General features: G+C 46.2%; 1 protein-coding gene across 4 annotated transcripts in view; it reads right to left on the reverse strand.

Moving 5' to 3' along the window:
• The window catches only part of TNC (tenascin C), a 72,035-nt gene that overhangs the window by 12,441 nt on the left and 36,341 nt on the right, over positions 1–23,253 (reverse strand). The window contains exons 11-19 of one of the 4 annotated variants that reach the window (XM_069031685.1): positions 18,526–18,945; positions 15,735–16,007; positions 13,486–13,758; positions 12,156–12,428; positions 9,599–9,874; positions 7,701–7,973; positions 6,059–6,331; positions 1,661–1,783; positions 319–462 (exon numbers count right to left, since the gene is read on the reverse strand). In XM_069031685.1, coding sequence (XP_068887786.1) covers positions 319–462; positions 1,661–1,783; positions 6,059–6,331; positions 7,701–7,973; positions 9,599–9,874; positions 12,156–12,428; positions 13,486–13,758; positions 15,735–16,007; positions 18,526–18,945 — 2,328 coding nt within the window. The remainder of the gene's footprint in view (positions 1–318; positions 463–1,660; positions 1,784–6,058; positions 6,332–7,700; positions 7,974–9,598; positions 9,875–12,155; positions 12,429–13,485; positions 13,759–15,734; positions 16,008–18,525; positions 18,946–23,253) is intronic. The other 3 variants (XM_069031682.1, XM_069031683.1, XM_069031684.1) reach the window with 3 other exon arrangements.

The raw sequence follows: 23,253 nt of genomic DNA on the forward strand, positions 1-23,253 counted from the left end.
AACTCAAAAATGGAATTAATTTAAAAACCAACCAAATAAACTTCTGGGGTTTTTTTTCTGATGAATTAGAACTGTAAATAAACAAATTGTCTGTGTCTCATAAGTTTGTTTAGCATTTAGCAAATGGGAGCCTGACCAAACTCACAAGTTCTATCCCCATCCAAAATGCAAACATATAAAGAAGGAGTGGGAAAAAGAGTTTCCTACAGTTTGTGTGGACAGCAAAAATGGGATCTTGGCAGCTCCAGTCCCTGAGTCCCTCCTGTGGCCCAGATGATCCATTTGGAAAGCTGCTGTTTCCTGGTTTTATATTATTACCTGTTTTCAGGGTGCCAGAGATGGGCTCGCTTTCCTCAAAGCCTTTCACAGAGATGATGCTGACATTGTAGTCCACACCTGGGACCAACTTCACCAGCTTGGTCCTTGTCTTGCTCCCATCGACCGTGACAACATTTGGAGTACCTAGGATGAGGCCAAATGCCACGGGATGAGTGACACAATACTCCAGGAAATGTTTGAAGGGTGCTTTTCAAGTTAAAGATGTGCTTCTACAGCAGGAGATGAATTTTCCTCAGTTACAGCCACTGGTGTCAAATATTGCTGCTGTGACACCTAAATCTGAATCACTGGTTTGTATTCGTAAGAAAAGTTAACATTTTTAGTGGAAGGTGTCCCTGTCTGTGACACGGGGTTGGAATGAGATCAGCTTTAAGGTCCCTTCCTACCCAAACCATTCTGTGACTCTGTGATTTCTGTTCAGAAAAATATAATTTCATAAACAAGATGTAAGCAGAAACCACAGCAGTCTCTCCATGGGAGTTCAAACACCTTGAGGACAGGACTTGCAGTTCAGATCTGCCTTGTTTGTGGTGAGGGCTGGAAGATTCTCCTCCACCCACCTCATTTAGAATTAAGATACAGTAAATGCTATTTTAAAAGGTGCTCTGTGTGTGGCTGAAGACTTAGCACACATATTTACTCCGAATCCTAGGTTTATTCCAGGAAAGCACTTAGACAAGTGCCTAACTTTATGACTAGATTCCTTTTTTTCTCTGGGACTGCTGTATATTTACAGCTGCACATGTGCTTCCAGGCTATGTTGTCTAAAAGCCTAAATCTTTCCTTGTCTCAGCCAACAGCAGGACTTTTTTCATGCTGAGGTCTTTAGTATTTTTTCTTTAGCTATTTCCCTTAGAAAGGTCCCTAAATTAGGTTAAAAATCTGTTGAAGTAGAGGAAGTTTTTGAAGTTGAATGCTAAACCAGAATGAGACAACGTTGGGGAGCACTGAGTAAACCGCTGCCTTCAAAAATCCTTATAACCATGGATAATTATCATTATTTCCAAGGGCTGTCTTTTCCTGTGTGCTCAGCTCATGAAATGTCTACAAAATAATGACAGTTTGGAAACTAATCCTTGATGAAAAGGCTCAGAGAGAGACTTAGTAGGAGTACAACCACTCGAGCCTCCACCTCTGAGCTCCCTTACAAGCCCTGCCCGTGGGATGTGGACACTGCGTCCAAAGGTTGCCTACGCACCCTCATTCCTGAAGGGAAAAAAGAGATGATCTGTGCAAGATCACCTGGGAGACACACTGAAAGGAGGGATGGCAGCCCAGCAAACCCTTCCTGCTCTCCCTGCCCACCCCTGTCCCTCCTCACCTCCCGTGACGGGGACGTAGGAGATCCGGAAGTTTTCCACACGGGAGCGAGGGGGGGTCCAGCTGACTGTGGCGGCGTTTTCCGTGATGTCAGAGAAAGAAATTCCTTTGGGAGAGCCAACGACTGTCAGGGGAGAGCAGAGGACACACCACACAGGAAGAAAAGGTAAATCATTTGTTTATCAGTCCTTAGCGCTGGAAAACTGATTTGTTTTATCACCCTAAAGCAAGAGCTGATGCTGTCAATGTTCTGCTCTGAACAACACTAATGCAGGGGGTACAAAACTGAAGGCTTTGATTACAGCAACAGCCTGGTTGGTCCAAATTTTCCTTTTTTCAGGAGCAGTCCAGTAGTGCAAAGGTTAAAAATACCCAACATGTGTCTACACATAGAAATAACAGAGATTTCAGTGCTGTAGAGCAGCAGGGAGGAACATGGACAGAAATGACATTCTGCTACGCAGGAGATGCTGTATTTGGAATTTTTTTTCTACCCCTGTTTCACTTGGAGGATTTTTAGACTGAGTCCCACATGGCAATGACAGCCATGGACAGATCTCCCTTCCTGAGCATAAAGTTCCTTATACAGGATGCTCCAAGGAGACCTGGACTCAGGTGTGGGAGTCCATCAAGCACTGACTCCTGGAACTTCTGTTGGCATCAAACCAGAAGCAACAAGATTCTCCTGCTGGAATCTCTCTCTGAGCCCATGGTTTTTCTTTCAAGCACATCCATCCAGAGAATATCCAAGTACAACCACCATGAGGAAGGCACCCGTGGCTCCACTGCAGCTCTTTGCCATAAAACTCAGCCTTTCCCTGTCGAAACCTGAGCACTGCATTTGCCCACATAAATTAAATCAGTCAGCTGGGCAAAAAAAGCCCAGATTTTACCAAAATGACCCAAACTTAAACCCAACATGTATCTGAAACATTCCACTTGGAGGCTTAATTAAGATCCTGCAAAACAGGCATGGAAAGGGCTTTGGAAGGACGTGGTAAAGAGTGGTAAACCACTTCCAGGTTTACATTGAGCATCCCACTTCCAATCTTTCCAGCTTTTTTGCCTGTAACCAAAACAACCCTGAGGTATTAAAAAACAAACAGCACACACAGAGCAGGCCATTAGCACGAAGAGGAGAGATCCCAAACATCCACATGAAGAGGAGTGGAGACAGGCTGAGAGCAGGGGAAGGGGGGCAAGAGGAGGCAAAAAAAATAGGGACTGGGCTTGAAATAGCTTGGAAAGAACGTGCCTGCGGGAAGGGAGTCAGAGGCTGTTTGTTCCATGTGTCCCCAAAGCAGCAGGGCACTAAATCAACTCAAAGGCAAGGAAAGAAAAACAACCGAGCTCTCAAGAGAAATGTAAAATATATCTCGGAGCTCACTAGAAGTGCTGTGTTTGTGGGGTTTGCTCACGTGGAAAAGCCAAGGGAAGAAAAGAATTATGGATGACAAAGGAAGCAAGGTGGGGTTGGAAAAGCTATGTGGCACAAAAAGGTGCTGCTGATTTGGGTACAGACTGAAGGAAACTGGAGAAAATAAGGAAAATCTGGGAAAGAGAGAGGAATGAAAATCACATTGGTTTTGCTTCACATTATAGGTGCCCTGAGTGGCTGAAGAACAGGGCCAGTGGTGATTTTGGAGACCAAACAGATGGCCCAGCACTTGGTTTTCATACACATGGAGAATTTCAGCCTTTCCCAGAAAATAAAATACCCAATCCATCCCCCTTGGATTCTGCTGTGCAACCACTTCCACGGGCCCCAGGTGTGTTTCCTGCACCAGGTGAGCTGCGTGGCAAGGAGCAGTAAGAAGAGTTTGATGTGAGTTTTCTGCATCCCCAAGTCCCCCAACTGCAGCTTTCCTGGGAGAGAACCTGGCAAGAAATATAATGGACCATCAGAGAATCTGTCCTGGAATGAATCCCAGAGATGGGAGAGATTTGCATCTTTGAGCACAGGGGAATGAAAAAGAAGCGAATGAAATAATCTCCTTGGGCTACCTGAAAGCCAGAATTGAGCAGGCAGGGAAAGCAGCCAGTGTGCTCCTGACCTGGCACTCAGAGAGAACCTCAGGTCATCTCTTGGGCAGGCACAGGTCAATTGTCTTTACCCTCCAGCTTCATCCTCAGAGCTGTATGAGAGACAAGGAACTCTCCTGAGAGGCTGCTAAAGCACCCTTGGTACCTTAGAGCCTCCTGAGAGGCTGCTAAAGCACCCTTGGTACCTTAGAGCTGCTGGTTTTTTAGCGATGTTTTCTTCCTAATTGTTCTTTCATTCCTAACAGACTAGAGGAGGATGTTCCCTGGTTCCCTGGATTTCTTCTCCTAATCTGCAGGAAGCAGCAGGTTGCATTTATCACATATCAAGAACATGTGAAGTGTTTTGTGGTCCTCTCAGGAAAAAACCACGCTGTCACAGTGTGGCAAAACAGCACTGGAAGAAGAGGAAAGGAGCAGCACGAGCCCCACACTTCCCACAAGGATATTAATTGGCCCATAGATGTGTTGTGGTCTCCCAGTGGGGGTTAAATTGCACCTTAACTGAGATTTTACAGATAAATTTCTAGAAGACACCAACTCTGAGAGCAGCAGTAGATAAATTCCCTCTTTGGGGATAGAAATATTTCCTTGCAACCACACTGGAAATGCTATAAATATCCATATGTTTGTGCAATAATCCACTCCTAAAAAAGAAATTAGCTGGATGCCTTGGCAGCCACCCACCCAGAATGGTGTAACCTGCACCCCAAATTATTTAGCTGGATTCTTGTGGCTTTATTGTCCATTATTCATGGGCTATTTACAGCTGACAAACATCTCTTGGGCTATTGGCTCCGGGAGGTGACATGTGCTAAATCTCCCTGCGAGGGCTGCACAGGGACGTAGTCATGAGGAAAATGACAACTCTCAGTGGCTTCCCATAAATATTCTGGGAGTCAGTGAGAGTGGGGACATGCTGCTAACAAGTGCAGTGGACTTTAAGCATCCCTCTCCATTAGGAGCCAACGTGCAGGAGCCTGGGCAAGGGGGGCTGCTGGTGGATGCAGTTCTGCTTCATGGAAGTGTCTGGGGCAGTGTGAAGGTGGCCTGGCTGTTTATTCCAGGGATGTGATGGCAGGAGTGGAGCTGGGGCCTTTCTGTGCTTGCAGCTGACCCCACAGACAGCAGGGTGGAGGGTGAGGGCTGGGAGGCTCTTCCAGGAGAAGCTGTTCAATGCTGAGTTATTGCTGCCCCGTTCCTGGGTGCTGCCTGGAGTACAGCCAGGGAAATGCCTCCTTTAGGAATTTCTGCTTGTTTGCTCACTCATGGGACTTAGAATCATATCCTGAGCTGGAAGGGACCCACCAGGATCATCAATCTGGCCCTGCACAGACCCCCCAACAGCCCCACCCTGGGCATCCCTGGCAGCGCTGCCCAAACGCTCCTGGAGCTCTGGCAGCCTCGGGGCCGTGCCCATTCCCTGGGGAGCCTGGGCAGTGCCCAGCACCCTCTCGGGGAAGAACCTTTCCCTGCTCTCAGCCTGAGCCTGCCCTGGCCCAGCTCCAGCCGCTCCCTGGGTGCTGTCCCTGTCCCAGGAGCAGAGATCGGAGCTGCCCCTCGGGAGGAGCTGCAGCCCCCACTGAGATCTCCCCTCACTTTCCTGTCCCCTTCCTTTTCCTTTCCTCCCATAATTAATTTGACTTCAAATTACCACGTTTTCACATCAGCAAGCTCAGCATTTTTTAAAGGCCAAATTTGGCTCACGGGCTGTTGCATCATATGCTTCAGGTTTAAATATGTTTCTGAAAGAAACCACAATTTTAATGTGGAAAAAAAGATTGAAACACTTCATTCAAAAGTGCTGAAATGAAATGCTTCCATTATGAACTTCAATCAAAGCTTTGGTTTTGCAAAGAAACTCAAGTCAGTTTGAATTACCGAGCACATGTTGCTCCTGGTAAGATCAGCCCAAGCTAATGGTGCTCAGGCCTTTGCTGGTCAAGCCATAAATAAACTTCTCAATGGCTCTGGTAAATTCGTTTTGTCATAACTCTTTCCCAGGGAGGTAAATTGTTGTGCAGAGCTGAGATGTAATTAGTCACAGAAAAATCACTGAAAAAGGCTGGTGCACAGACAATATTTCTTGGCCCTCAAAGACAGAGCTTTAATTGCCACACTCCGCTGCCTAATTCCTGATCATTAAAGTAATTCAATTAAACCATATTAAACAGACAGTGACGAAGCTTGGGAAGCTGAGACTGATTACAAAGAACCACACCACGCTGAACCAGTGACTTGGACAAGGGACATGCAGGAGACAGTCCAGGACACCTCAGGGACAGCACGAGCCGGCTGTGAAAAGGAGATGCTGAAAGGAACAGGGAATGCCACACTTTTGCCACTGCAAAGACAATACCTGTGGATGCTACTGCATTTACGGGCTGGGAACGTTGTCCACTGCTAATTCCATAGAGCTCAATCTCATATTCAGTGCCCTCTTTCAGCCCTGTTATGTCCTGGGTGCGCTCATGGCCTGGCACTATCAGCTCCAGTGGGTCAGATTTCCTTTTGGCGTCCCTGATTTTTAGAACAAAGCTGTTGAAAACCCCGTCATCTGCAGTCCAGGAGAGACGGAATCCATCTGGAGTGGCGTCTGAAACCAGAAGGTTGTCGACCTCGGGTTCTGCTTCTAAAAAAGGAGAAGATAGCAGTGGGGAAAAGAAATGATTTTTTAATCAGTTGATCAGAGACCTGCCCGAGGTCTGGCTACAGCACACTGCAAGAATCCGACCACAGTTCAAAGCAAGGGAGCAATCTGCCAGCTATTAAAAAAAATAATAAATATTAGTGTTACACAGAACAGGGTAAATGTGAGTGTGTGCAGGCCCATTCCAGCTTTCACTCTGAAACAGCAAATCCACTGCATGGACACACAGGTTTGTCTCCCACATGCAGAGTTACACATGCTAAAGGTGAGTTTCCTGGGCATTTCTCCTTCCCTACTTGTGTGACACCTTTATGGCCAATAAAAACAAGCTCTGGTTACAGAACTGCATGCCTGGAACGCTGTCAGGCCTCCCTCTGTTCTTTTTCTCCATGCAAACCCCTTATTTCATGCACTTCTGGCATCTGTGATGCTTCTGATCAGATTAATCCTTAACTGTGCTCCTAAACAGCAAAAGGGAATCATGAAAATTCCTCTCTTCAACAGCACCCTTCAGTCTAAATGCAAGACCTGCTGCCTTCGGTTAATGAACCCATTCCAAAGGATCCCAAGAGCTGTAAGTTATTAATTACCTGCAAAACACCTCTCACTCAGTATGGCCAGGCACCTTTACCTAGAGAAATGCTGCTGGAGTGGTTGTGTCCTGCAGCACCTCCAATGCAATCCTTCCTTCCACACACACATTCCTACTTATTTCCTTTCAAACTTCCCACCAGTTCCCCCCAGCTTCACTGCTGCCCAGACAGGATGAGAACTGATGGTTTTGGGGCTGGAGAATCAGCCTGCAATGATTTCCCAAGAAAGTTCAAGTGCTGCTGAAACAGCAGCTCTGATGTGGTTGGAAACATGAGCTGGCTTGAGGAGAGAGGTGCCAACTTTAGGGGTGGCAATGATCCCACTGTGGGTAGAACCCACACGGAGAGGGAAAGAAAGGAGGCTATGGGAAGAAGCCCATGGCTCTTCCTGAAGGTCCTGGTGGCCGGAAAGTTGGAGAATGATGCTGTTGGAGAATGCTGATGTGCCCAGCTGTTAACAGGACGAGCTCTGCATGCAGCCATTCTTCTTTAAAGACTTTGTTAGAGGTACCTGCAAGACCATAAGGAACTTTCACCCCTCAGGCCCCCACATGCTCCTCCACAGGACCCCTCACAGGGAAAGATCAAGTTAAAGGGAACAGAATTCCACTGGTGAACCCATCAGTTACGAGGAGTTACGTGGAGCCACGATGCAGAGAAGGATGCAAAAGCCAAGGTTTGCATGAAACATCTTCCGTGTGAGAAGGAAAGCAAGAGACAAAAGGGTGGAAGGGAACAATTTGCTCACATTGAAATACCTGTAACAGCCACAGCGCTCAGGGGCTTTGTTTGGTGCCCCTTGGCAAACCCATAAAGCAAAACCTCATAGCCAATGCCAGTAATTAGGCCTTTAAGCTTCAGTTCTCTCTGCGCTCCCGAAAGGAGGAACTCCTGTGGGTCCAGCAGCTTGCCAGAATCCACCACGACTACTAGAAAGTTGTCAAAGGCATTCTCCGATGCCATCCAGGACACTGTGAACCCATAGGGGTTCATATCAGACACTGTTAGGTTTTCCAGTGGGGGCATGGCCTCTAAAAGAAGGGAAGGTGCAAAAACACACGCACACACACACAAAGAAGCGAAAAACATTGCAAATTAAAAAGTGTCACAGATTCCACCAAACAAAAATCACATTTTTCCCCCTAGCATGGATTTAATAGAAGGGCGCAGCCAGGACCACATGAGGATTTTCAGTGGAGCTCAATATTGAATTTTCCTCAAGGATGTCTCAGCACCTCCTCTCCCAAACTCCATCGAAGCTCCTCCCAGGCTTACTGTGTAAGCACATTTCTCCTGCTACCCATGCACTCTTAAGAAAGTTATAACCAAAACTGCTTTAGACACACAGAAAGATTTCCCTTCTTTTTACTTCTCTCCACCATCAGTGCTTTAGGGCCAAGCCTCAATTTGGGCATTCACAACTCCTGTATTTTGCTTTTTTACCTATTTCACATGATTATCTCCAGCTTTAATTTTCAGAGCTGGTGGGGTCAGAGGTGCCAGGACAGGAACATTAATCACTCAGGGTCACAGCCAGTGCAAATCAGCTGCTGCTGTGCTCTGTTGACAACTTAAAGAAATTCCATGGAGGGGTCCTTTTTTCACATCAGTGTGACATTTGCCAAAGTGAAAAGATGTGGAAAACTCTTAAAATTTACCCACCGAGTCTCAGGAGAAAAAAAAAAAACAAAACCCAAAGTTTCACAAGATTCTCAGTGTATTTTGCTCATTCAAAATCCAATAAGTCAAATAGGAAGATCAGGTGGCTCTGCTAAGCCCTGGCCTTGATCCTGGATCCCAGGATTGGGATTTGTATTTCTCCACATTATTTGTCCAGCCTTGCTCTGTTGGCTCAGGAGCTGATTCATCCAATCTTCCAACCACTCAAATTCCACTCACTTCAGAAAACACCAGTTTGTGAAAGGCAGAACCTTCTCCTGAAAAGGGTTTTGGGTTTGCTTTTGACACTTCACAAAGGCTGAAATGGATTTTGTTAGAACTTGGCATAAAAATTCCCTCCTGAAGTGTTTGGAAGTCCTTATGTATTAATATTTACACATTTGAGTGCCAGAGATTCAGCTCAAATTGACTCATTTTAGAGATATCTTTGCATCTTTCTTACTTCTGATCAAGCAATCCCCAAGACTCGCATTTTGGGTTGGTCTCTGGAAGGGAACATCACGGGACAGGAGGTGTTCCACATGCCAGTCCTGTCTGATGCAACTGCTGAGCAGCAGGCAAATTTCTCCCTCAAACTTCAGCAGTTAAAAAAGATTATCAGACATGGGAGAAAAGCTCCAGAGGGGTCTTAATCAGAGAATCATGGAATCACAGAATCATGGAATCACAGAATCATGGAATCACAGAATAATCTGGGTTGGAAGGGACCTTAAAGCTCATCCAGTTCCAACCCTGCCATGGGCAGGGACACCTTCCACTATCCCAGCTTGCTCAGAGCCCCATCCAGCCTGGCCTTTTAGCTCCCTTTAAACTAATCCTGCTCCTAGGAGTTTTTTTAAGGTCAACATTCCTGTTCTGACCCCTCCTTGCACCAGGTTTCCAAACAAACCCATTGCTGCAGGCAAGAGACTCTGTGCTTTTTGGGATGCACGTTCCCCTGAGCCAAGAAAGGGACTCCAAAGCTTCAAGCAGGTACCTGTGGTGACAAAAGCAGTGAGGGGCTCTGTGTGGACACCTGTCCTGGTGGTCCCCTGAATGTGAATGTCATAGGCAGTGTGATCTGTGAGGCCTGAGATGTGGGCGCTGCGGGTGCCCCCTGGCACCGTGAGCTCCTGGGCTTCCTGTGCCGCCAGGGAATCTCGGATTTTGATAACAAACGTGGCAAAGGGCCCATCTCGGGTGGTCCAGGACAGGTTGAAGCTGTCGGGGGTAACGTTTGTGAGGGTGAGCGTGCCCAGCTGTGGCTCAGCCTCTGAGGGAGAAAGGAACACAGGTGAACAGGCAGCTTTACTCCAGGGAGGTGGGGGAATCAGCACAGGGGCGTTGCAGGTGCTCAAAAATAATGTTTTAACCTTGTTTTGCTGTGGTTGAATTAAAAAAAAATGAAATGAAATAATCTTTAAAAAGCAGCATTTCAAGAGCAATTTTCTCAGGTTTTGGAAAGAAGCCACTGAAATTAGTGCTGACTTTTAATTTTTATTTCGTCATTAAATTTTCTTAAATAAACTCAATTTGCCTAATGAAATGTGGGCCTGGTTTACAGAAGCACCAACAGCATACACATACAAATTGCAGGAATTCCACACTGGGAGTTTGATGGGAATACAGACCCACAGCAATTCCAAAATAGAGAAAGGAGGATTCAGGCAGGAATCCTTGAAATCACAGTTCAGGTTCTGTTTGGTGTTTCTGCTGCCTGGAGCTGGAGATACTTCTATTTTTGGACCTTGAGGTTTATGAGGGATTTCAGGCCTAACAGTGATTATCTCAGCACTAATCTCAGGCCAAAACCTCCCTGGACTCCACAGAGAAGGTGTTCCTCATCCTCTGGTTAGGCACAATCCGAAAATGTCTAATAAACAATAAACCCCACAACGCTGCTCTTGCTCTCCTCCCTGACTGTTCAGTGGTCAGGGCATCTCCTTAAGAAGCAAAGACTTTTCTGCTGGAGGAAATTCAAATTCATGTCTCTGCCCTGCCAGGAGAGAAGATTGTCCTCCAGGAGAGGGAGAGCTCCTTACCCATTCTCTTTTAAACCTCCTCCACTTAGCACAAAAATCATTAAAGTTTCATTAAAGCCCAGAGAGAGAACAAACACGACCCAACAGTCAGAGGGGCAGAGAATCCTGTGTTCGCTCTCTGGGCTGATTTTCTATTTTTTATGATGCCAATTGAGTAGGAACCAAGAGCACCTTGGGAAATGCAGCCAGTGAGACACAGAAAAATAACGATGGAATAGTGATCCATGCTGGGAGAAAAGCCAGAGAGAGGCATCCCACCGGCAGAGAGAGAGGTGAAAGAGAGAAATCTTGTCCTTTGCTAAAACAAGAACTGCTGCAAGATGGTCCAACTTTTACTCCTGTCCCTCATTCCAAGACTTTTAAAAAGTAATCCAGCTCCTTCTCTGGAACTGTCTGGGAAGAGGCGAATGGAAGTGGCCCCGATTAAGGACACAGAGGTCACAGATGTCATGCTATCAACCAGTGACCATAGATGCCTTCATGGCCAGCAGGGAAGGTGCCACCATAGTGCTCCTGAAGACAGGCAAGGAGATGAGAAAATATCCACAAAGCAAACAGGTTTGGGTGGAAAACCCAGGAAAATGGAGCCCTCAGCCCCACATGCAGCTCAGAGAGGGCAAAGGGAGCCTTTCCAACCTCATCCTGGCATGGCCACATTCCTTCTCATGACACCTGCATCCCGTCAGGCACATTCCCATCATGACAGCCTGACTGCCAGGAATGCTGCATGCAAAATGAGCTGGAATCATATCTTCAGGCAAGTCTTAGTGATCTCCTGCCATCCTGGAATCACCGCCAGCACGGGAAAAGCTCTGACGCCCAGGGAAACAAGACAGGTCACGGAGACTCAAAGGGAGCAATGCAAGGGACAGAGTGGTGGGCTGACCACCAAGAAAGGGGGAATTTGCTTTTTGAGCCCTGCTCTGTGCTGAGAACATAAAAATCCTGGGCAGAGAAAATATCAGAACCAGCAGGTGGTGGCCAGACCACTCCATGCAATTCGGGTTGGTCATTTCACATGCTGCACCGAACTCCCACCAGAGATGCAAATGCCTTGGGAGACATTTGGGTTTAAGGAGGACAAAACTGACATGCAGGTGCCTCTCCAGGCTGAGAACCACATGAAGGCCTCCCACCCCCAGCAAAGCAAGTGAGGGCAGGATGAACAACTTCGTTCAAGACCAAGTGCAAAGATGCTGGGTGAAACACATCAACCATGGGGAGCAAGGCAATTATATATACACTGAATTGCAGGCAGGTGTGTATATATAAGGAAACCAATCATGGTTTACTACCAGCTCTCTTAATGCTGGGGGTACTTTTTCAGCCTTTTCCATCGCCTCAGATCTTTTTCCAAGCCCTCTCAGTGCATTCCAGCCTCCCCTCACAGTGATCCCCCTATAATTCCCTGAAGGAACAACGATGAGTTGGAGCCATGTTTCAGAGCAGTTGGGTGGACAGCAAGAGAAAGGAGAATAAAAAGCAAACCTGGAAGGTGAAATGCTGAAATACCTGTGGTTGCCATGGCTGTCAAGGTCTGCCCACCTTGCCCATCAATTACCCCATGGAGCTGGACTGTGTAATTAGTGGCAGCTTTGAGGTTGGTCACTACAGAGTGCCGGGAGTCCCCCGGCACTGTGAGCACCAGGGAGTCCAAGGGGAAGTCAGAGTTCCTGACTTCCAGAATAAAATGGTCAAAGGCCTTGTCCTGTGCCTCCCAGGTGAGCGACAGGCTGGCTGAGGTAGCGTTTGATACACTGAGTTTGCTAAGGAGAGGTTCCTCTACTACGGGAAGAAAAACAAATGGAAATGTATCACATTATTAAAAGCCAAAGCAGTAAAATAAATTAATAGAAAAGTTCGAGTTTACATGACCACAGGTCCCACAGGTCACCCAGCCTTGTGTTTCCTTGTGTTTCCCATACCCCTGCAGTCACCCTGACCCTGCCACCCCTCATGAAATGAGGATATTCACAGCCTGCTGCTGCTGGAAACTGAAATTATATTATCTGCTAGCTCAGATTTGTTATTTTGCTTTCACTGACCACGTTACTCCATTCCTCTGACAAATCAGTATGGCAACTTTTCCTAGAGGGGCAGAATTTGGAGGAGGTGTTAAATGATCACAACATGAGCCATTATCTGCCTAGAACAACAATGCTCTCTTTCTGTAGTCCAGTCCTCACTTTCCACTCTCATCCTGAACATTTGGCTTCCCTGTCTTTTCTGGGAAAACTGTCAGCTGTAAAACCTTGAGATGTGCAATGTGCCAATGCTTGCCTGTTCCATTCTCTGACATCAACTCAAATGGACTTTTTCAGTCTCTCACCCAACATAACCTGAACACTGAAGCTGAATTTAAGCAGTGAATGTGCCCTGCAAGATTGTGCTGGCACAGACTGAAACGTGCCTGACATCTTTTGGGAGAATCAGGGTGAATCTGTGTCTAAAAATCAGCTTATCTGAGAGGAACTGTCTGCTCTGTGCTGTGTGACAGATGCAAACACAGGTTGGAAGGTGAACATCAGGAATCACCTCCCGCTTGGTTCTTGGGAAATTTGCTTTGCTTTTCATCTGCCTCAGAGGCTGCCCCAACCTTAATGTTTGAACTCATTGTGTGAATGAAATTGCAGCATGATGTGAGTGCCTGACTTTGCTGGATGGGATGGCGGCTCAACATTCACAGCTCACAATGTCCCCGGCTGCTCTTCCTTGGAAGGCATAGAGGGAGAGGATTAGGAAATGGGTGGGCTGGTGGGGTAGCTGAGGGCAGGGAAAGGGGCTCAACCTGTAAGGAAGAGTTTAAAAAAGCAGAGTTAGCACTGAGGTAGGCTTTGTGTACCTGTGGTAGCTGCGGCACTGATTGCCTGTGTGCGGAACCCGCGAGAGATCCCGGAGAGGTAGACAATGAAATCAGTGCTGGGAGAAAGCCCTGAGATATGAGCAGTCCTTGAGTTGCCTGAGACATTGAACTCCATCGGCTCCAGCAACCTGTTAGAATCAATAATTTCAATGGTAAAGACGTCAAAGTCCCCGTTGGAGGCTGTCCAGGAGAGGTTGAAGCTTTCGGGAGTAATGTCGGAAACCATTAGCTCAGCGACGCCGGGCTGCTCTCCTGGGGAGGGAAACAACACCGGTCAGAAGAGCCCTCCTGCACCTCCTCCTGCTCTCAAAGGCTCCTCTCTGCCATGCTGGCAGCACTCCGAGCTGGGGAAGAGGGTGTGAGTAAAAGCTTGCTACAAGCAGACAGGTACTAAGGGGAGGAAATCAAATTGAAAGCGTCGCAAATTGTTAAATAAGAAAAAAAAAATTAAAATAAGCTTTAAAACGATGGCTATTTCCCTTTCTCTGCAGGAGCAGCCATGTCTTTGAGCTCTGAGCATGAAAGCAGATGCAAAAGGACTTTCTTGAATGCCCCTGGGGCATTTGGAAAAGAGAGCTCCCAGTTTTAGGAGAGGCTAAAACCAAAGCTGTTACTTTATCCAAAGCAAAATCTGGTGTTTTGTTTACTCTTCCACTTTCCCTTTCAGCTTAAGTCTATGAAAGCTGGCTTGTAATTTTGAAGCTGGGGCCAAAATGCAAAACAGGGAGAGATGCCTTGGGGTTTCTTCCTCTCTTCAGACACCCCCGTAGCGTTAACAGGAAGGTTCAGATATTTCTAACAATTGGGAGTCCCCAGAAGGGAAGATTTTGAAAAGCCGGGTGCTGAGCCTAACCCAGAAAGGGAAGGGAAAACCTCAGCAGGGCATTTTCTGCTGTTTTCATGAGGGTGAGAGGAAGGCAGCACATTGTATATTTAGGCAGGACACCCGTGATGTGTTTCCTGCTTTGTCTCCTTTGTCCAGCACATTGCTCTGTTTTCTGTGGGCATCTGCTCCCAGCTCCCAGTGAGGACTCTCAAAGCTCAGCACTTTTACTGGGACACAGCATGGACACATTCCTGCCCGAGTCAGGCTGCTTAAAGCACTACAGAAACAAGCAAGCTCTGCTGCACTTCATGGTTTAATTCTGATTAGTTCTTCCAGGTGCTTTCATCCCCTTCTGTGCTGGGTAATATTTGCTTGGGGGAATCTGGGCAGAGCCAGCTCTGACTATCTCACAGTGGCAGGAGGTTGCAAAGGGCTGCAGGGAAGCCCAGAGGTAGCAGAACTTGTAGACAAGAAATTATCTGAAGGAAAGGCCACTGGTGCCCCTTTAATGCCAATTAATTCACTCTCTGTTCATTACCAGTGATCACAACACCTGGGAGGACCAGAGAACCACACAGCAGAGATGTAAATATACATTTATCTCTCATGGTCAAAGCGTGTGATAAGCTCTGATTTAAAACTGTTGCTTTTCACATGATCAGCCAGAAAATTATTTTCAGGGCTCTTGATGAAATTTCACACAAGCTCCTGATAATGCAGAGCTCACCTTCCTCCTTTCAGGCCAGTTTAATGCCAGGGCAGTTCTGCAGAATTTGATCTTTTGCATTAACTTTTTCAGGCCAATCAGACTGTTTAATGATCTTAGATGGCTTAATGCATTTTATTAGTCTTATTAGGAATTAATTTGTGTCCTTTCCTATATGAGAACATGTAGAAGGTGTTTGTCCTTGCCCTGAGTCAGATACACACAGCTTTTACCACGCTGACTCTGAATTCACACAGAAGCTACTGCAGAATTTCAGGGGCAGCTTCTGGAGGGTAAGAACTGAACACACTCTCAGGCATTGAATATCTGGGCTAGCAGAGAAAAGTTTTTTATAGTTTTACCAGGCAAACTGGCCTTTCCCAAGCAGGTACAACAGCCAGCTGGGTTTGCTGTTAGTGTCAGCCAGGTGAGTGAGGAAAGGGAACAAAAAAAAAGCTGTTCTGAGATGAGAGGGAAAAGCATTCCTAAAAGAGGGAAGGGCTGCGCCAGGACACTGAGGCTCTGGCTGGAAAGCCTGGCTAGGAGGGAATTCCACGCCAGAGATGTCCAGCCAAGCTTTCATGAGCTCAGGGCACCCCACGCAAGGCTGACCCAGAGAGCAGGATTTGCCCAGCACTAGGAAGAGCTCTGCTCACATCCCTGTCGGGAAAGAACGTGGGGCTGGAGGAAAGATACCTGTGGTGGTCTCAAGAGAAAGGGGCTTGGTCCTGTAGCCCCGAGTGACCCCCTGAAGGGTGATGTTATAAGGAGTGTTGGCCTTGAGGCCGGTGACATTCACAGAGCTCAGTGCCCCCGGGACTGTGACATTCCGGGTTTCTTCGGGGTTGCCAGACTCCTGCACCTGAATGATAAAGTTCTCATAGGCCCCGTCGGCTGCTGTCCAGGTGAGCTGGAAACCATCCCAGCCAGTCTTTGATACTGATAATCCTCCCAGCTCAGGTTCCTCCTCTGGATAAGGACAGAGAGTCAATCCATTACTCGGGTTACAGAGCGGTGCTGAGGTCAGATTATTTAATGAGGTTCTGTGTTAATGAATTTCCCATATAATCAGGGCCACAGAGATGCCCCCACACACATTTATATCCTCAGCTGCCACAGATAACTACAACAAAGTCTCTTTGGAGACATGGCAAAACAGACCAGTGAGAAAAGGACTGTAATAATTAATAAATATTTAGAGGCTGCTAATAGAAAGCAGCTCATAGAGAACCTTACAGCTGTGAGTGCTTTGTCAACATTAATTACAACTCCCTATGAGATGAGTAGGTATTACCATAACAACTTTACTCAGTGTTTGCCATTCTGAAGTACCTGTGTTGTACGGGTAGGAAGGACACAATTTAGATTAGTTGGGATTCAGATATTTATGCTTTTAACTGCATCCACTGCTCCTACTTCCAAACTATTTCTAATACAAAACAATAAAGAAGAGGAAAATGCCTCCATGTCTGCATGTCTTTAATGGATTTGTCTTTCTTTAGCCCATTATTCTGCCCACAAAACCTTCCTGTGGGTGGAGACAGGACTTCCAGAGTTACTGATATTCATCTAAAATCAAAATGTTCATTCAGAGAAATGAACATTCTCACAAACGCCCCACAGGGGTGGCCGAGGACGCTGGGAGCCATCAGAGGTAGCTCTGATGCTGTTAAATCTGAAAGTTGAGGTCATTTGCTCAGCAAGAAAGGAAAGTTCCTTGTTACAAAAGCGATACAACTGATTTCTCATTAACAGTCACATGGGAAAATGAGAGAGCACTGCCTGATTTTTCTACCTGGAAACTCCTGTGTGCTCTGTCACTGACCTGCAGCCTCTGATGAGTTTCTAGCACCCTTCTGATTTATTTGAATTCTGACACACAAGTGTTACAGTAAGAACAGAGTGCCTCTGAATAATCCCATTCTGCATGACTGAGAATTCAGAAGAGATGTTGCATGAAGGGAAAGGGATCTGATTTGTCAATTTATGCATATTTGAATACAGAAGTTAAGGGGGCCCTGGAATAAATGAAATTTGGGCTCAGCAGCATCACTCATATAAACTTTCTCCCTGTAAAACCAGAGTGATTATTGCATGACTGCTCAAAGCCTTGACAGGCAGCTGGGGCTGGATTTTCAGAGGTTGAGCACTCATAGATCATAATGATCTTCAGTAAAATTCATTAACAAATCAGTAAATTGCTACTATTCAGGAACATGAGTTTTGTTGAGCTTTTCCCATCCTGTTAGAAGGAAAGAGATTGGTTATGACATAACGCTGATGTTCAACAATAAAAGAAATTCAGTAATTCAGAGCTGTCTTCCCTTATCAGGAACAGAAAGGAGATTCATTGAGGTAAAATATTAATTCTGTCAGAATAGGACTGTTATCTGGGAAAGAGAAACAGAAAGGGAACTGGTTGTATCAAAAAAAATGATCTGTTGATGGCAACAGAAACAAATAAAACAACCACATTTCCTTAAAATGAAAGTGAAACTAAAGTTACAGTAAGGTTAAATCTTTTAAATATAAGCTTGGTTATAATAAGCAGTGCAGGAACCATCTCAAAAGCAATTCAGAGTTCTCTGAAAAGGCTCAGTTTCATTCTCCTCCAAGATGCAGAGCTCCTTTTCTTGCCATTTGTTTCTCATGCACGTCTGAGACAGAAAGGCAAACAAACCCCTCGTGCTCTCCAGGGACCAAGGGATTCTCCTGTGGAATCACTCACCAAACAGCACTGTCAGGGACCTCCAAAAACCTCAGCCACCCAGCATCCAACACAGATGGCAAAGCAATCAGTGTCATGGTAAACATCAAGGGATAATGTTTCTTATTTAGAAAAAATCAAGAGAGAACAAACCATGGAGAGGTGAGACCGTTCTGGCTCTGTGAAATAATCTTTGTGTCTCTACGTAAATATTTTACCTCGTGTTGGGCATTTGGTTTTGAGGGATGGACAGGCACAGCCCTCAGTCTCCAGAGCTGAACTCACACCCTGGTACTTTGGTCAGTATTGAGCTCAGCCCTGTTACCTCACAAAATTCATGGAAGAGGGGTAAGAGGTGGGAGTTTTTGGAAAGGTAAACTCCCAGTGTGCCACAATCTTTCTTTTTTTCCTCTGACATCACCACTTCCATGCCAATGCTGCAAACTCCTCCTGTGTTTGACCACAATCCAGACAAGCATCTGCAGCATCTCGCTGTTCCCACATTCCTCAGCAACACCTGGCACACCAACACCTCTCTCTGCATGTGCTTTGAAAAGAGAGATTTGATGCTGCATCACCTTCCACAGGGCATTGTCCATGCTGCACAGCCCAAGGCTCTCATTCCAGAAGTGTTTCATCCCATGCAAAAGAAAGAGTGAACCAACCAAGAGGAAAAGCATCACTCACAAAGCCTGAAATCCGTACCAAAGCCGTATGGAAATGAAGTTCTGGATTTCGAAGCAGAAAAGGAACACGTGGCTATGAATCCATGGAAAATACCTGCAGTAGCTAGAGCTTCCAGGGACCAAGAGAGCTGGCCTTGAGTGCTTCCACGGAGGTTAATCTGGAATTGTGTGCCAGCTGGGAGATTGGGAATTTCTGTTTCTTGAAGATTTCCCAGCAAAAACATTTCCTGCATTCTGTTTAAACTGGACAGGTCTTTCAGAGTGGTAAGGAACTGATCAAATACCTCATCCTGTGCTGCCCAGGACAGGGTGAAACTGCTGCAAGTCCTGTGGGTTATGCTAAGGTCATGAAGAGCCCCAGTGGCTTCTGAACTGGGCAAGTGAGGGGGCACTGAAAGCAGATCAGGAGCCCCAGGGCTGGGGGATGTTAAATAACTGAGCTGGGGAGGTGCAGGGCTGGGAGGATCAAATGGTGTTTCACAGATTGATTCTCCAGGTGTGGTGATGGGAAGTGCTAAACAGAGGTAAACTGAGAGTTAACATTTCCTGATAATAACCCCCAAAACAACAGCTAACACCTGCCCCAGCACTCTCTGTGTGCACTGAGGAGCTCTGAAAACAAAGCAAACAGAGGAGTTCTGCTGGTTTTGGAGACTGAATCCAGGCCTGGAGCAAAGGGAGCATCAGCAAGCACACCCTGGTTCTCACAGAGCCACCCTGAGCTGCACATCCGGAGCAAAAACCAGCAAACACAGAGATGAGCTGGAATCACAGAATCACACAATGAACTGGGCTGGAAAAGACCTCTGAGATCCTCAAGTCCAGTGCTTCCAGCAGGGAACTGGCACATCCTCAGCTGATGGAAATCAGTTCTCTTTGGGTACCTCCAAAGAACTTTGCTCATTTACATTGCATTGGAACCCTAAGTATCCAAACATGCCCTTTCTCTTTCCTACACCCACCAGTGAGTGCTCCTGATACAAACCACGAGGGGAATTCATGCCAAATATCACCAACACATCCAAACCCAGGCTGTGAAATCACAGCAGAAACGTGCTGAGGCTCCTCATATCCAACCAAAAACAGGCTTGAAGGAGTCATCCATTGTGATACATGCAAAAAAAAGTGGAAAGGGGGCACCCATCCTCACCTAAACTCTAGGGCAGAAAGAACTTAAAATATATTTCTTATGAGAGATCCCAAGGAATGGACAGGGGAAAGCCCTGGCTTTGCACAGGCTGAATGAGCTGTGGATATATCCTGTAGAACAGCCAGATTCTGGAAATCTGAGGAGATCACTGGGAATCTGTGATCCCAGCCACAAGGCACCAGGCAGGGGATTTCTCTGACACTCAGAATTATCTCCTCATTAGTGGGAACCCACATCATTTCACACCTCGGTGGCTTCCTTGCTTTCATGCTCCACTTGCATTCAATTAAGAGAGAGCAAGTCATGGAGCACCATCCATCAGCTCAGCACAAATATGTACTCAGGATTCATTGCATGTCTCCAAATTCACACATACATCCAGCACAAAGAAATGCATTTTTCAGAGGAGCAAAATCAATTAGAAATCTTTTCAAAGAGACGCAGGAATGTTGTTTTGTAAATAAACTCTCAGGTCAACTACAGGTGTGAAAATGTTTGCTGCTCACCTCTGGGAAGGAGAAAAGCCTGTAAGGCAAAGAGTGATTTATATTTATATATAATACAAATTATATTATATATATAATATATATAATATATTATATATATTATATAAATTATATATTATATATAATATAAATTATATTTTATATATTATATTTATAATTTATAATTTCTAGTACATATTATATTATATTATATTATATTATATTATATTATATTATATTATATTATATTATATTAAATATAAATATTTGTATTTGCACATGTCATTGATATTCTTGATTTAGGTAGAAACTATCCTTAAATCACCCCAGACATGACCTGAACAGGCCCTACCTGCTGCAGCCTGGAGAAAACCATGTTTCCAGCACATCTGCAATGCTCACCTCTGTCATCACTCCCTCTCTCCCAGCAAACCACTGCCAGAACTGTTACCTGACTGCTCCAGGGCTCCTGAGCTCGTGGAACAAAGCAAGAAGGCTTGGAACCATTCTGCAACTCCCAGCTGCTTGTGCAGGTGCCAGGCAGGTCTTTCCTGTTCTGGGATCTGGCAAAAAATTATGGCATCAAGAGCACTGGCACTCGTTTAGTCTTGAAGTTGTCCATGGAACAGACACAGAGGTAGCTGGGCTTTACTGGGAGGGGTTCTGCTGAAGACAAGAGTGGGCAGCCCAGTGGGGAGGAGATGGCAACAGTGGATCCCACAGGGACAGCTCCGTGCATGGATGGTCTCCTGGGAAACTGAACCCTGAACAGGGAAACTGAGGACAAAACCCTGCCTTGAACCCTGAACTGGAAGATAAAAACATTCAAAAATACAGGAGGGCAAAAAAAAAATAGGGTGGCAATACACTCCTGATATACTGAGGGTGTGGGAGAGACCCCTGTGCAAGGTCAGTCAAAACTGGCTTCTCCTTTTCCCTCATTTTACCCCACATTTCTCCCAGCTCCCTGCCTGTTCTAGCACAGCCACACAAGGATTTGGTTACTCCAGCCTGGATGGAGAATGCAGCAGCAGCTCAGCTGTGTCATAAAAAACCTGCAGGACCAACCACCATGTGGGATTTGAATCCAGAACTTTGCTGGATTCACAAGTGGATTTATTTTATCGTGCCAGCTTTGGCAGCTACATGGGAGGTTGCCATGAACAGGTTGTACCATGGAATATTGGGAACGTAATCCTGAATATTACTTTGGCCTTAATGACTCCACAAATGAATTTGTGGGTGAGAAAGAGTGGCTTCCCACTACCACAGATGTTAACACACATATATCCCACATTAAATTCGTGTGTATCAGGGGAATGTGTGGCTTTGTGTACAAACAAACAAGAAAAAGCAAAATGAAAATGATATGAATACATGGAAAATACTCTGATGCCACAGACAGGATCAGTGTTCCTTGTTTAGCAGGCAGAATGCTGTAACAGAAAATGGAAAATTTGGAAAATGATCCAACTGTAGAATAAAAAGAGCAGTGGAGCTCAGACACTTGACTTAACAACGAGGCAAATAGATGGACAGGGAAAAAAAAGAGCTCTGGGAGCTTTAGGTGGGTGGGTGACAGCCAGAGAGTGATTCAGTGATGAGATGAATGAACTGAGCTGAAAGCTGTGTAAAAAGGAAACTGGATGGATAACAAACAAACACTCCTTCCCAGGCTGGAATACTTCTTACTATCAGCTTAGGAAACAGCTCAATATCTCTTGGTAAAATCTCCAGGCTGAGCCTGGCCTGAATATGTCTGTGGTGTGGTGTTGGCCTTTTGAGGAATTCCACTGGAATGTTTCACTGGTGATTCTACTAAAAAGGATGCTCGTGGGCTGCCAGGACATTTCCCCAGCTTCTTGGGATAGAGCAAGCAGTATTCTGTATCACTTCTTGCTCCTGACTCTGGGATTTTATATTATTCCCCAAGCGGGGCTCTCAGCCACGTTCCCAATCTTGTGTGAGACATGATGACCCAGCAAGGTTTCCTTTTTAGTCCCCTTTGCCTAAACCACTCTCCCCTCTCTTAATCAGCTGATTCAACTGGGCTTACAGCACCCGTGCACCTCTGAATTTCATGAAGAAACCACTGCAGCACATCACAAGCCAGCAATACTGGAGTAGCTACCACTAAAATCCCTCATCCTGAACTCAGGCTCCAGGTGCTCTCAGAGGAGGACTCAGCTGAACAAATGGACAATCTTCCCTGGCAAGTTTAGTTTCCCAGTGGTCAGCACTGAGCTTTCCCATGGAACTGGCTCACCTAATCATTCTTGTTGATGTTTCTTTGAGTTTGTATAAAAAAAGGGTGGTGCAATTTGAGCCTTGGAGAAGCCAGGAGAGGAAGAGGGGCTGACGCACAACACGGACAAGGGCCTTTGATAAACAGCATAAATCTTCTGAGAAACATTCAGCAGAATGGAAAAGTTACTTCTCCAAGCCATGCTCTGCTGTACAAACTCACTTCCAGAGGCAAGACAGTATCACATCCACGATTCATCAACAGTTGCTGCACAATCTGGGTCCTTCAGCAGAGGAATTTGAGCTTGGCTCTTGGTTTCTCTAATGCTCACTCATTTATCTCCCCAGCCCCTCAGCCCTGATGTACTGCCATCCATCCTGCTCCAGGCCCCACATTGTGCTCTGCAGGCAGGGTTCCAGAAGCAGAGCTGGAGAGAACAAAGCTGCAGTCTGAGTGCTGAGCTGCTCAGAGCTGGGTTACGTGCTCGCCCTATAGATGAGCTGCTGCTCTGCTGGGACTTTCTCAAGGCAAGGTCCCTCCAAGGAGTAAAATGCGTCATTTTCTTTAATTTCTGAGTCAAACTTTAGTGCAGTGCTGGGTGGGACCCTTGTGATACCTTCACTAATATCAGAAAGGAGTTTCCTGTTGCAGCCACAGCTTCCAGAGGAGCAGAGTGCTGCTCTCAGCCAACCCACACACCTTGACTTTATAGGCAGTGTTGGTTTGGAGGCTGTCAATCCCAGCACCCAGGGGGTGTCTGGGCAGGAAGGGCTCAGCTGTGACACTTCCATGTACTCCAGCACAAAACTGCTGCAGGCTCCTCTATTCACACACCATGAGACACTAAAGCTGTCTGGTCTGTTCCCCTCAGGACCACAAGGTCCCTCAGGGATTTCCCCTGCATCCCTGAAGCCTCTGGAGTAGGAAAACTCCCAGAGCCAG

The sequence above is a fragment of the Aphelocoma coerulescens genome, chromosome 17, assembly GCF_041296385.1.
Source record: "Aphelocoma coerulescens isolate FSJ_1873_10779 chromosome 17, UR_Acoe_1.0, whole genome shotgun sequence".
In the NCBI taxonomy this organism is placed as follows: Eukaryota; Metazoa; Chordata; class Aves; order Passeriformes; family Corvidae; genus Aphelocoma; species Aphelocoma coerulescens.